This window comes from Jaculus jaculus, chromosome 2, assembly GCF_020740685.1.
Source record: "Jaculus jaculus isolate mJacJac1 chromosome 2, mJacJac1.mat.Y.cur, whole genome shotgun sequence".
Classification (NCBI taxonomy): Eukaryota; Metazoa; Chordata; class Mammalia; order Rodentia; family Dipodidae; genus Jaculus; species Jaculus jaculus.
Genome location: NC_059103.1, coordinates 152,516,687 through 152,529,948, shown reverse-complemented (window position 1 = coordinate 152,529,948; position 13,262 = coordinate 152,516,687). Strand labels below are relative to the sequence as shown.

At 39.5% G+C, this 13,262-nt stretch overlaps 1 protein-coding gene across 2 annotated transcripts in view; it reads left to right on the top strand.

Moving 5' to 3' along the window:
* The first annotated feature begins 314 nt into the window (after positions 1–314).
* Positions 315–13,262, top strand: part of Snx16 (sorting nexin 16) — a 42,233-nt gene continuing 29,285 nt past the window's right edge. Inside the window, exons 1-3 of one of the 2 annotated variants that reach the window (XM_004656903.2) lie at positions 315–517; positions 1,444–1,531; positions 2,062–2,526. In XM_004656903.2, coding sequence (XP_004656960.1) covers positions 2,158–2,526 — 369 coding nt within the window. In that variant the 5' untranslated portion in view covers positions 315–517; positions 1,444–1,531; positions 2,062–2,157. The remainder of the gene's footprint in view (positions 518–1,443; positions 1,532–2,061; positions 2,527–13,262) is intronic. The other variant, XM_004656902.2, reaches the window with a different exon arrangement.

Sequence of the window (13,262 nt, the reverse complement as noted above, 5' to 3'; positions counted from 1 at the left end):
CACTCTTCAAATCAATGTTCATTCCTTAAATCCAAGTTCAATCCATATAACTTATTAGAATCAGCCCAAGCTAGTGATGACTACAAGTCCCATGATGCAATGCAAGAGTCCGGACACACGTTACCTATCATGCCTTCTGGGAATTGTAGTCTTGTAACCTTCTGGGCAAACTACTTATCGTGGCTTGCGTTTCTCATAAATTCGCTTCTAATGATAGAGTTCGTTGGAAGAATTATACAGCAATAGGTGGATTCAGGCTACTCCAGAACCACAGGACACTAGCCAGCTCCCACAGAGCCGGCGCCGTGGCGTGACGTCACTTCCGGGCGCGGCGGTCCCAGGTCTGCTCACATTGCCCCTTCGGGAAACGGCTCTGGTGGCTGCACCGCGTTGGCCGGCCAAGGCGGGGAGCAGCTGCCTTTGGAAGTAGCGTCACGTGATCTCGGTGCCCTGGGAGGCGTGGGAGAGGCCGGCTTCCGTCCCTGGCCGCGCGGGTCGAATCGCCGGGCCCGCCGAGGTAGGACGGGGGCGGACCTGTGCGGGGCGTGGGTGACACCTGCCGCCCTGGGCTGGCGGGCGGGCGGCGGGGGAGGGCGACGAGACCCTGCTGGAGCCCCGGCCACCGCGCACACACACGCCGCCCCGCGCATTCCCCAACGCCCCCTCCGAGGTGACCCGCCACGCCTGCGCGCCTCACCTGTGCCAGGTGCGATTGAGCGGGGTCCCGGCGCATCTCAGTGCCAGGAGGAAAGTGAGAGGCCCGCCGACGGCGCGCCACGCTCTAGGCACCCTTGGGCCCTCCACTCCCTGCAAGTCTGTGGCTCTTTGGGTAGGTCAGTTACCCCAGCCCTGGGCCACAGGTGGTTGGTGGCCAAGGACAGGGCCATCTCACTGGCTCTGGGAAGGCTGACATGTTACATCTCATTTACTGCTTCTCGGGAAGTCATCAGGGAGAACGCAAGAACAGTGAATCAGCAGCTTGAGCTTCTTGAATCTCTGATAATAGGGAAGGTTGCCCAGAGCCACGTGCCGAGTTAAAAATCATGTTTCAGCATCTTTCCAAGTCCAAGGGACAGTTTCCTACCTTGCCCACCACCAAATGAAATTGAGCTGTCAGCTCCCTTGCTGCTCTTTGTAGCCCTGTCATTTTGATAGTCTGCCCATCACAATGTCTTATGAGTTCATTTAACAACTTAACGCTGGAGCATTGCGTTCTATAATGAAATTATTCTGTCTCAGGATATACGAGTTCTTTTGACAAGAGAGATTATTAAGAATCATCTGGAAATGGAAAACTTAATCATTTAATCTTGTTGAATGCAAGCTTAATATTCTTTGGGTTTATAGCATTGACTTGATCCAGTTTACTTTTCAAATATATTTGGTCCTAACTTTTATAAAATGTTACGTTAAGAATAATTTTTGCTGGGCCATCTGGCACAGGTATGTAATCCCATCTACTCTGGAGGCTGAGGTGAGACGGTCACAAGTTCAAGGCCTATACTGCAGATCAAGCTCAAGTCCAGCCTGGGTAAGTTGTTGATACCTTCTCTGAAAATAAAAAATAAACAAAGGCTGGGGATGCAGTGCACTTGTAGAGTACCCGTCCTAGGTTCAGTCCCCATTACCACCACCAGAAGAGTAGTTGTTATCACATAGTGTCTAAGCTTCTGATTGATATTACATTGTAAATCCTGATGGTTTATTTAATGAAATTAAAAATTAATGTGGATGATTTCTTCTGCTTTCCTTCCTGTAGTATGTAAACTGTTATTTATGTGTGCACGTGTTTCTACCCACATGATCAAGTTGGAACATTATACAAATCAAGTGGGGGAAAAAAAAGGATAGCATGTAACATGAAGGTCAGGAAAAGGGATGGGAGGAAGTTTCATTCTCTTTATCTTGCACACAAGAATCCTTAGAGATAATTGAGATTAAAGGATGGGGTTTGAAGTATGTTTTCATAAATAAGAGTGTAACAAAATGAGCATAGTGTTTTCTTTAGAGTTATGCTGCTGACTAAAGAGTGACCTTTCCATATGGTCCTTCTCATTTTAGATAGTGAATTCTGAAGAAGACAATGAATTGCGTGTTAGTTGTTCTCTAAGTGTTTGGACTCAGCATTGTGCAGGTTTGTTGCCAAGTCTGAAGAGGATGGCAACCCCTTATGTCCCAGTTCCTATGCCCATAGGAAACTCTTCTAGTTTTACAACCAACAGAAATCAAAGGAGTTCTTCCTTTGGCAGCGTCTCAAGTTCAAACTCTTCCAGAGGCCAGACTGAAGACTCAAGCATGGGTAACTGTAAGCAGACAAGCACTCTTGAGCAGATGGATGGTGCTTCCTCTGTCTGTAGCAGTCCTCTCATTAGGACTAAGTTCACAGGTACAGATTCAGCCATTGAGTATTCGAGCAGACTGAGAGAAACTGAAGAACCAAGCCCCGAAACAGTAAATTGGGAAGAGAGACCATCTACACCCACAATACTAGGTTATGAGGTTATGGAAGAAAGAGCCAAATTTACTGTAAGTATTGACTTCTGCTTTATACCAGTAATCAGTGAGAGATTACTTTACCTGTGCACTTAAACTACTGCTGCTAAAGCAAGCTTGTAGTTGTATTTTCTAGACCATAAAATTCTGTGGCTTTTATAACCTGTAAATAATTCTTTTTTATTTATAACTTGTAAATTCTTTCATACTGTGGCTTTCTTTGATTTTATCTTAGTGAATTTTCATAAATCAGACATACTTTTTCATAGTACATAAATGAAGAAGGAACATGTCACATTGTAGAAGACCCCATTCTCTATGACAGTTGGCACCACCCTTCTAATAAAACTCTTCTCATAGCCTAGATTAATTTTGCCTCTTTGGGGCTTATATAAGTGGCATTACTGACTATGTGCTCTTCTGAGTGTGGTTTTTGAACATTGTTTGCTGGGGTCATCCTCTTATCTTGAATGAGTTTTAGACAGATATTCATAGTCCTTTACGTGGGTATTAGTTTTTGATTTTCTTTCAAACTCTGCTGCTATGAAGATTTTAGTACTTTTCACGTGATGAACGTGTATACACTTTCATTTGACACCCACTTGAGTAAAATTGCAGGTGGCCAACCCAGCTTCAGAAGCTCCTGAAGAGCAGTGTTCCGTGCTGTGTACATGGTCTCCACTCTCTCCAGGCCCTCCCAGCACAGGCCACTTTCCCATCCTTTTTTATTAATGTCGTGTACTTTGTACATAATGTCACATAGTAGCTTTGGGTTTTCTTAATGACTAACTAATCACATGAAGGAATTTAAAATTCTGGTAGTTATTTGGATATTCTCTTATGAAATGTCTGTTTAAGAGATTCATTTCCATCCTGATTTGGCGTTTTCTGCATTTTAGACATAAGTCTTTCTTTCACATACATATGTTGTAACTATACCATTGTCTTATTCTGTTGTTTGTCTTCCTTCTTCCTTTATGCATATGATAAACATAATTTTAATTATGTTTATTTATTTATTTAACTTCATTTTGTTGGTATTTTCTTATGGCTAGTAACTGTTAGTACCCAGGCTGGTCTGAAACTTGCTATCTTCCTACCTCTGCCTTTCAAGTGCTAGGATTAAGGTGTGTGTCACTCACTGTACATGGTACATTTTTTCTTTAAATCTTTGCTGATTCTAAAGATGTCAAGTATGCTATGGGTAATACATCAACAGAAGAATGAGTAATAACAACTGTTCTAATGAGGAAGAAAACAATGAGATTAAGATTAATAAGGATATTTATGTGGTACCATTTACATATGAGATGTTCTGTTATATTCAAGTATAGTATTTATATATGTTGTTAATAGTTTGCATATATTTGTTTATGTGTGGTTTTTTTGTTTTGTTTTGTTTTTTGAGGGGTAGGGTCTTGCTGTAGCCCAGGCTCTCCTGGGATTCACAATAGAGTCTCAGGCTGGCCTCAAACTCACAGTAGTCTCCTCCTGTCTTGGCCTCCCAAGTGCTGGGATTAAGGTGTGCATCACCCTACCTGGTAGAGAGATAGAATGGGCACAACAGGGCCTCTTGTCACTGCAGACAAACTCCAGGTGCATGTGCTACTTTGTGTATCTGGCTTTATGTGGATACTGGGGAATCAAACCCAGGTTATTTGGCTTTGCAGACAAGCACCTTAACTGCTGAGCCATCTCTCCAGCCTACATATTCATGTATTTTTGTATGCTGATTTAGTACACTAATCTAGTAAGTTAAAATTAAAAAGTGCAATACATCAAATAATGACATGTAAATAAAAGTATGCCTAATATTGTCCTCTTACTTCTGGGCTAGGAAGCCTCTCCAGGACTCTTTCCACATCTATAAAATCAAAGTAATGGAAGTGCTATCCTCATAGTTTCAAAAATCCTTTTAACAATTACATACTGAGTAGGTAGTATATGTCTGACAGTCTTTGAGACACTCTTTCAGTTTAAGAGAAATACATTTTGACATCCTAAAATAAAAATCACAAAGTTTTATTGTAACTGTCCTCTCCTCATCAGTCTTTAAGGTTGAGAAAGGGTGCTGGGAGCACAGGGTGACAGAAAGACTGACTTACAGTGATAACCTGGCTTGTGTCAGAAGCCAGAGATGGCTTGTTCCTGGCATGTAGTCAGGTGTTGAATAGTATCAGGCCCCTGGAGCACCAAGGAGAAGTAAGAACAAATGCTTGTGTCAGGACAGAAGCTTCTTTGGTACCTGGTATCACTCGATTATGTGTAGTTACACAGACGACATTGTTTTTTAATCAAAGGACCTGAGAAAAGTTGTAACTGATTGAATGTGGATATCCATGTGTCCCTAGTAGAGGATAAAGTGAATTAATTTGATGTACAGTAATGTGTTCCATTCCTGAAAGTATTGTTTAGTCTATAAGAGGCATACAACAAACATGCCTCTTATATTCTGTTAGGTATCTTTATACTAAACCCACATTAATATACTCTTAGTAGAGACCATAAAATTTTATTTATCAGTGGAGAACTTGAGCACTTCACATTCTTTTTCATTGAGAGAAACAGAGAGAGGGACAGAGAAAGAGAGAATGGGCGCACCAGGGCCTACAGACACTGCCAACAAATTCCAGATGCATGTGCCCCCTTGTGCATCTGGGTGATGTGGTTCCTGGGGAATCAAGCCTTGAACTGAGGTCCTTAGGCTTATCAGGCAAGCGCTTAACCACTCAGCCGCCTCTCCAGCCCTCCACTTTCTGTTTGTTCATTGCTGATTATGGATTTAACATTCTATGTTTATGTATGTTGGGCAGTATCTGATTATCATCAACACTGCTAAACTCGCATTTGTTCAAAAAGTTTGTTTGTTTGTTTGTTTTTCGAGGTAGGGTCCAGGCAAACCTGGAATTAACTGTGTAGTCTCAGAATGACCTCAAACTCATGGCAATACTTCTACCTCTGCCTCTGGAGTGCTGGGATTAAAGGCGTGCGCCACCATGCCTGGCTTCGAAAAGTTTGATTTTGGGTTTTTGTGCAATGATATTTTTAGGTTTACTCCATACTTCATGTCTGGTGAACAAACCTCCAAGGAAGAAACGTTGACATAATCTATGAAGAGACAGTCTTTGGTGTGACGTTACCATACAACTTGTATAAGACAGGAAATCTGCAGGAACTGTATTTTGAGAACAGTCTTAGAAATAACCATCTGATGACTCCTTTCCTTACACTGACCTGTCTTCCTTATGAAAGCCTGAGCACTCACCAAGGTGACACTAGGGTGCAGAGTTTGTCGACCCACATTCCTGTATTGAAAGCTAACCCCCAAGAAGATGGCATTGAGAGGTAGGGTCTTCTGAAGGTGATTAGGCCATGGGACCTGGCCCCAAAGAGCAGCCTGGTGTGGCCTTTACCTATCCCAGGACACAGCTGTAAGGCACCGTTAGAAGCCAGAAAGTGGGTCCTTTTTATTTGATGCCAAATCTAATAGAATGTTGATACTGAACTTCCAAGTTTCTAAAGCTTTAAGAGGTGTCTGTTGTTTATAAGCTTATTTTATGGTATTTAATAGCAGTTCAGACCAAAACAGGTCAAGTATAAAAATGTACACTTGTAGCCATATTGAAGGCATCGATATGTAAAGTTTTTCATGACTGCAGAGGAAGTTCTAGTCTTCACTGTAGTGTACCATAAAGGCAGAAGTACAAGAGTGAAATTAATCATTGCATTCCTTCATGAGCTCAGCAGTTGTGACTACTTACTGTGTCCCAGGCACTGTTTCTGGGAATAGTGGTCTAGCAACTTCAACTTGAATGAATGAAATCAAGGATAGCTGAGTAAAGACACATGATAAGTGCTTTAGAAAGAAATTTAAAGAGAGAGACAGGGTATTTCTTCAACACTGATAATGGGATTGAACTGCAGTGACAGTCATGGCCTCATAGAAAGTGTTAATACTAACGGGAAGTAAACTGAAGCCTTTGTAGTTCCACATGGTTGAGACAACTAGAGACCCTGAGGCTGACAGCAGACAAGTAGGAAATGAGGCAGCAGATGTATGGCACACAGATAGATCAGATCGCTTAGTGTGTTTAGCCATGTTAGAACTTTGGGTTTTACCCCATGTAAGATAGGTATCTTTTAAAAGATTTTTTTTAATTTAATTTATTTTCTTTTCAGCAAATACAGGCAGTTTGGTACCATTGTTTAGGCTCATCTATGATCTACCCCCTCCCATTAGACCCTCCTTGTTGATGTAAATGGATCGTGCATTGTGGAGTTAGCCCACAGTTATTGGTATGATAAATGTCTCTGCAAATCATGACCCAACATGTGACTCTGACATTCTTTCTGCCCCCTCTTCTGCAAAATTTCCTGAGCCATGTTGGGTTCATGTTTGGTCTGCTTCATTGCTGAGGTGTTGGGGGCCTCTGAGGCTCTGGAGTGTCCTATGATCTGACATAATGTTTAAAGCCTTCCTTGTAGTTGAAATTGAGGGTACATTGAGAGAGTAGATGCCAGAAGTAGTTAGGTAATTGCAGGAATCCAAGGGGATATGATAGTGGTGTAATCTAGGGTGATGGAGAATATTTGGAGAAGACCAGACCCTGGATTTATTTTGAGCCCAACAGTATATCTTACTGTTTGCAAGTAGAATGTTAGAGAAAAAGGTCAAAATTGAGTCTTTAGCATAAACAGTGAGACTAAGGTTGCCAGTTCATTAGATGACAGATTTTTAGAGGAAGATCAGGAATTGGTTTCATACATACTAGATTTGAAATGCCTAGTAAAAAATAGATACATGGAGTATTTATACATTTTTATTTTGTGTTTATAAATACAAATAGTATGTTTATAAGTTGTTTGGGAAAGAAATCTAAGCTAAAGATGCAACTTAGATTTGCAAAAGAACTGTTTCTAGATAGGCTCCTTTCATCTCTGTTCTTTTATCTTCTCTGCTTCTGATCGCTTAACCTTTCAGTTGATCTCTTAATAAAACATTAGGACTGACCATTAAGAACTGGTAATACGTCAAGTCTTTGGAAAAGTTATTTGAGAACAAAAAGTGAGTCTACAGCCATACCACCCTGAATGTGCCCGATCTCATCTGATCTCGGAAGCTAAGCAGGATTGGACTTAGTTAGTACTTGAATGGGAGAACAAACAGTGACTAGGATGGGTTGATGAGATTATTAGAAATGAGGGTTGAGGGCTTCATGAATGGTTAATATTTTATTTCTTGCTCTCGGTACTAGTTACATGAGTGTGTTGACCTTTTGTAAATTCATCTAGTCGTATGCTTATGATATGTGTACCTTAATGTATATATTTTATTATTCAATGTATACTTTTGCATGTGATAGAATTTACTTCAACGTCTAAGAAAGACAACACAAAATGATAGTACAAAGTTATATTACTTTCAACTAGTTAACTGTAACTGATCATAGAAAGATTAGAAGTATGTATGAGTTTACATGTTTTGTCTTTAAATTTTCATTTGTGTATATTCATTGTACATGGTACTGTGTTAAAGTACCACATGTTTCTCCACATACTCCTTCAATCCTCTTCTCTTACACCTGGCCTCTTCCATTAGTCCCCCTTTTTCCCCTAGACAGTTTCATTCTACTTTCATATAACATATGAATGTATTTTATATACTGGTATAAAATGTAGGAATCACAAATGAGAGGAATCATATAATACCTCTCTTTCTGAGACTGGCTTAATTTAATATTATTATATCCAGTTGCATCTTGGGCGTGTATGTAAGTGTATATAGATGTCTATTTGCACACAGTCCTTTTTAATTTTTTTTATTGACAACTTCTATACTTATAGACAATAAACTTTGATAATTCCCTCCTCTCCCCCACTTTCCTCTTCACAACTCCATTTTCCATCATGTCCCCTCCCTCTCTCCATTAGTCTCTCTTTTATTTTAATGTCATCATTTCTTTCTCATATTATGAGGGTCTGGTGAAGGTATTGCTAAGAACTGTGATGTCATGGATACCAAGGCCAATTTCTGTCTGGACACATGCATTGTAAGGAGTTGTACCCTTCCTTTCGCTCTTACAGTCTTTCCGCCACCTCTTCCCCCATAGACCCTGAGCCTTGGAGGGTGTGATAGAGATGTTTCAGTGTTGGACACTCCTCCATCACTTCTTCTCAGCACTATGTTGCCTTTTGGGTCATCCCAGTTCTTGCTTCTATTTGCAAAAACAAGCTTCTCTAACCAGAAGTGAGAGTAGCATTAATATATGAATATGAACATTAAGTGTAATGCTTTCAGGGCAGTTTGGTGAGAATAATATATGCATTTAGCCAGACAGCAGCAGGCTTTATACTTCTAAGACTTGTGACCTCCCCTGCCATAGGCTTTTGATTAGGTTTTCAGTAACAGGCTTGTATTCCCTCCCATAGAGCGGACCTTCAGTCCAGTCTAGGGAGCAATTGCTTTCCCCCAGAGCAGACATGCCACTTTTGCACCCGTTTGGTCATTTGGCCTGCCTGGCCAAACTTGAGGCTTCCAGTGTCCACTGTTAGACCACTGATGACTTCTGTCTCCCATGGGGCTGCATGCAGTGCAGCTTTTTCCAGCTTTCAGTTGGCTGGTCTATAGGGAGAAGATTTTCGGCTCAGTGCCCGCTTGATTTCTCAGTGCTCTTGCTGCCCAGGCATGTGAAGTCTTCAGCAATAAGGTCTTATCACTGGTTTCTCATGGGAAACCAAGGGCCTTATCAATAGCCTGTAATGTTTTGAAGGCAACAGGGACCTCCCTGGCCAACAACTCAGTGGAAGGTATCCCATCCCTGGCACTGCAAATTTTCTAGTAGTAATCTATGGCTTCTGGATGTGCATTATCCAAAAAAGTAGGTTTTTATATGTCTTATTTAAGATATCTGGAACTTTGATTGACCCTCCCCCATCCCTTCTGTTACTCAGTCTCTTCCCCCGGCCTCTCTTAGGCCATTTCACTCCCTGTAATCTGTTCTTCTACTTACATATATACAATATTATCCCCTAAAGTTCTTCCTTATCCTCCCTACTTTATAGCCTTTTTCTAGCTTACTGGCCTCTGCTAGTGATTTTTGGTTTCAGCTCACACACACATGTGTAGCTGTGATCCACATATGAGAGAGAACATGTGATGTTTGGCTTTCTGGGCCTATCTCACTTAGTACAATACTTTCCATATACATCCATTTCCCTGCAAATTTCATAATTTCATTTTTCTTTAGTGCTGAATAGAACTCCATTGTGTAAATGTACCACATCTTTATTATCCATTCACCTATTGAGGGACATCTAGGCTGGTTCCAGCTATTGTGAATAGAGCAGCAATAGACATGGTTGTGCATTATCTCTAAGGTGGTGCAAAGGATCATTAGGAAATATGCTTAGGAGTGCTATAGCTGGATCATATGGTAAATCTATTTCTAGCTGTCTCAAGAACCTCCACACTGATTTCCACAATGGCTGTACCAGACTACATTCCCACCAACAGTACAGAAGGGTTTCCCTTTTTCTACATCTTCAACAATGTTTATTGTCATTTGTTTTCTTGATGGTAAACATTCTGACAGGCATGAAATGGAATCTCAAAATAGTTTTAATTTGCATTTCCTCATATCTAAGGATACAGAACACTTTTTGAGATGTATATATGCCATCTATATTTCTTCTGTTGAGAACTGTCTATTTAGTTCCATAGTCCTTTTTTTAATTGGGTTGTTTGATTTCTTCTTGTTCATTTTTTGAGTTCTTTGTCTATTCTGGATATTAATCCTCTGTCAGATGTATAGCTGGCCAAGATTTCTCCCATTCTGTAGGTTGTCTCTTTGCTGTATTCACAGTGCCCATTGCTATACTAAAGCTTTGTAATTTCATGAGATCCTAGTTGTTCATTAGTGGTTTTGTTTCCTGAGCAATTGGGGTTATATTCAGAAAGTCATTGTCTATGTCAATATGTTGAAGGGTTTATCCTACTGTTTCCTCTAGCAGTTTCAGAGTTTCAGGTCTGATATTAAGGTTCCTGATCCATTTAGACTTGATTCATATACATGGAGAAAGACAAGGATCTATTTTTATTTATTGTTATTTTTTTCTACATATAGATATCCAATTTTCCCAGCACCACTTGTTGAAGAGGCTGTCTTTTCTCCAATGAATATTTTTGGCATTCTTGTCAAAATCAGACAGTAGCTTCCTGGATTAACACCTGGATCTCTATTCTGTTTCATAGATCCGCCAGTACCATACTGTTTGTGTTATGGATTTGTATTGTAGCTTAAAATGGGGTATGGTGATAACACTAGGCTTTTTGTATTCCAAATGAAATTTTGGATTTTTTTTCCTACTTTGGTGAAGAATGCCATTGGAATTTTAATGGGGATTCCATTTATCTGTAGGTTGCTTTTGGTGAGATTGACATTTTCACAATATTGATTCTTCCAATTCAAGAACATGGGATATCTTTCCATTTCCTAGTGTCTTCTGCAAATTTCTCGCTTGAGTGTTTTAAAGTTTTCATTGTAAAGATCCTTCACTTCCTTGATTAGGTTCATTCCAAGGTACTTTGTTTATTTAGTTATTTAGTTATTTATTTTTCAGACAATTGTGAATGGGAGAGATTCTTTGATTTCATCCTCTGCATGTTTATTATTAGTATATCAGAAAGCTATTGATTGCTGTGTGTTTATTTTGTATGCTGCTACATTGCTAAGTGTTTATCAGCTCAAACAGTTTGCTGGTAGAGTCTTTATTTATCTATCTATCTATATCTATCTATACACACACACACACACACACACATACACACACACACATATACATATATATATAATCATATCATCTGTAAAAAATAATAATTTGAGCTCTTCCTTTCCAATTTATATCATTTTTATGAGTGTCTCTTGCCTTATTGCTTTACCTACAACTTCCAGTACTATATTAACTAAAAGTGGGGACAGTGGACACCCTTGTCTTGTTCCTGAATTTATTTGAAAAGCCTCAAGTTTTTCTGCATTTAGTATTATGTTGGCTCTAGTTATGTCATAAGTATCTTTTATTATGTTGAAATATGTTCCTTCTCTTCCCAGCTTCCGTAGGACCTCTGTCATGAAGGGATGTTACATTTTTTTTTCGAGTGGTTTTTCTCCATCTATTGAGATGATCATGTGATTTTTGTCCTTTAGTCCATTTATTTAGCATATTACATTTATCAATTTGTATATGTTGAACCATGCCTGCATCTCTGGGATAAAGCCTACTTCGTTGGGGTGAATAATCTTTCTGTTATATTCTTGTATTCTGTTTGACAATATTTTGTTGAGAATTTTTGCATCTATGTTCATGAGGGAGATTGGTCTTTAATTTTTTTTGTTTCCTCTTTGTCTGGTTTTGGTATCAGAGTGATGCTGGCTTCATAGAAAGAGATTGGTTGAATTCCTTCCTTTTCTGTTTTATGGAAAAATTTGAGAAGCAGTGGTGTTAGTGCTTTCGTAAAGGTCTGGTAAAATTCACCAGTGGATCCATCTGGACTTTTTTAGTTGGGAGACTTTTGATAACTTTTTAGATCTCCATTCTTGTTATAGGTCTATTTATGTGGTTTATCTCATCTTGATTTAATTTTGGTAGGTCATATGAATCAAGGAAATCCATTTCTTTCAGATTTTCAAACTTAGAGGCATTATATTCTTAAAGTATGACTTAAAGTATTTCTGAATTTCTTTGGTGTCTGTTGTAATGGTGCCTTTTCATTTCTAATCTTATTAATTCTTGTCTCCTCGCTCTTTCTTCTGGTCATATTTGCCAAGTGTTTATCAATCTTTTTTATCCTTTCAAAGAACCAACTTTTTGTTTTATTGATTCTTTGGATTTTTGTTTGTTTCCTTCTATTTCATTAATTTTTGCCCTAGTTTTTATTATTTCTTCTCATCTACTGATTTTTGGTTTGCCTTGTTTTTTCTTTTTCCAAGGCCGTAAGGTGAAGCAGTAAATTGTTTACTTGTGAACTCCAATATCTTTACATAGGCACTTAGAGCTATAAATTTCCCTCTTAGGACTGCTTTCATTGTGTCCCAAAGGTTTTGATATGTTGTATTCTCATCATCATTTGATTTTGTGAATTTATTTTTTTTTTTAAACAAGACCCAGTGTGATGGCACACACTTTTTTTTTTTTATTATTATTTGAGAGCGACAGACACAGAGAGAAAGACAGATAGAGGGTGAGAGAATGGGTGCGCCAGGGCTTCCAGCCTCTGCAAACGAACTCCAGACTCGTGCACCCCTTGTGCATCTGGCTAACGTGGGACCTGGAGAACCAAGCCTCAAACCAGGGTCCTTAGGCTTCACAGGCAAGCGCTTAACCGCTAAGCCATCTCTCCAGCCCAATTTATTTATTTTTTCAGTGACCCATTCATCATTCAATAGTGTATTGTTTAGTCTCCATGAATTTCTGTATGCTGTGTAGTTTTTCTTGTTGCTGATTTGTAGTTTAACCCCATTGTGGTCCGATAGAGTACAAGGGATTATTTCAGTTTTCCTGTATTTATTAAAATTTGCTTTGTTAGGTTTCCTAATGTATGATCTATTTTACACAGTGTTCCATGTGCTGCTGAGAAAAATGTATATATTGCAGTTTTTGGATGTAATGTTGTGTAGATATCTGTTAGGTCCATTTGTTCCATGACACCATTTAATCTAGATGTCTGTTTGTTTATTTTTTGCCAGGATGACCTGTCTATTGATGAGAATGGG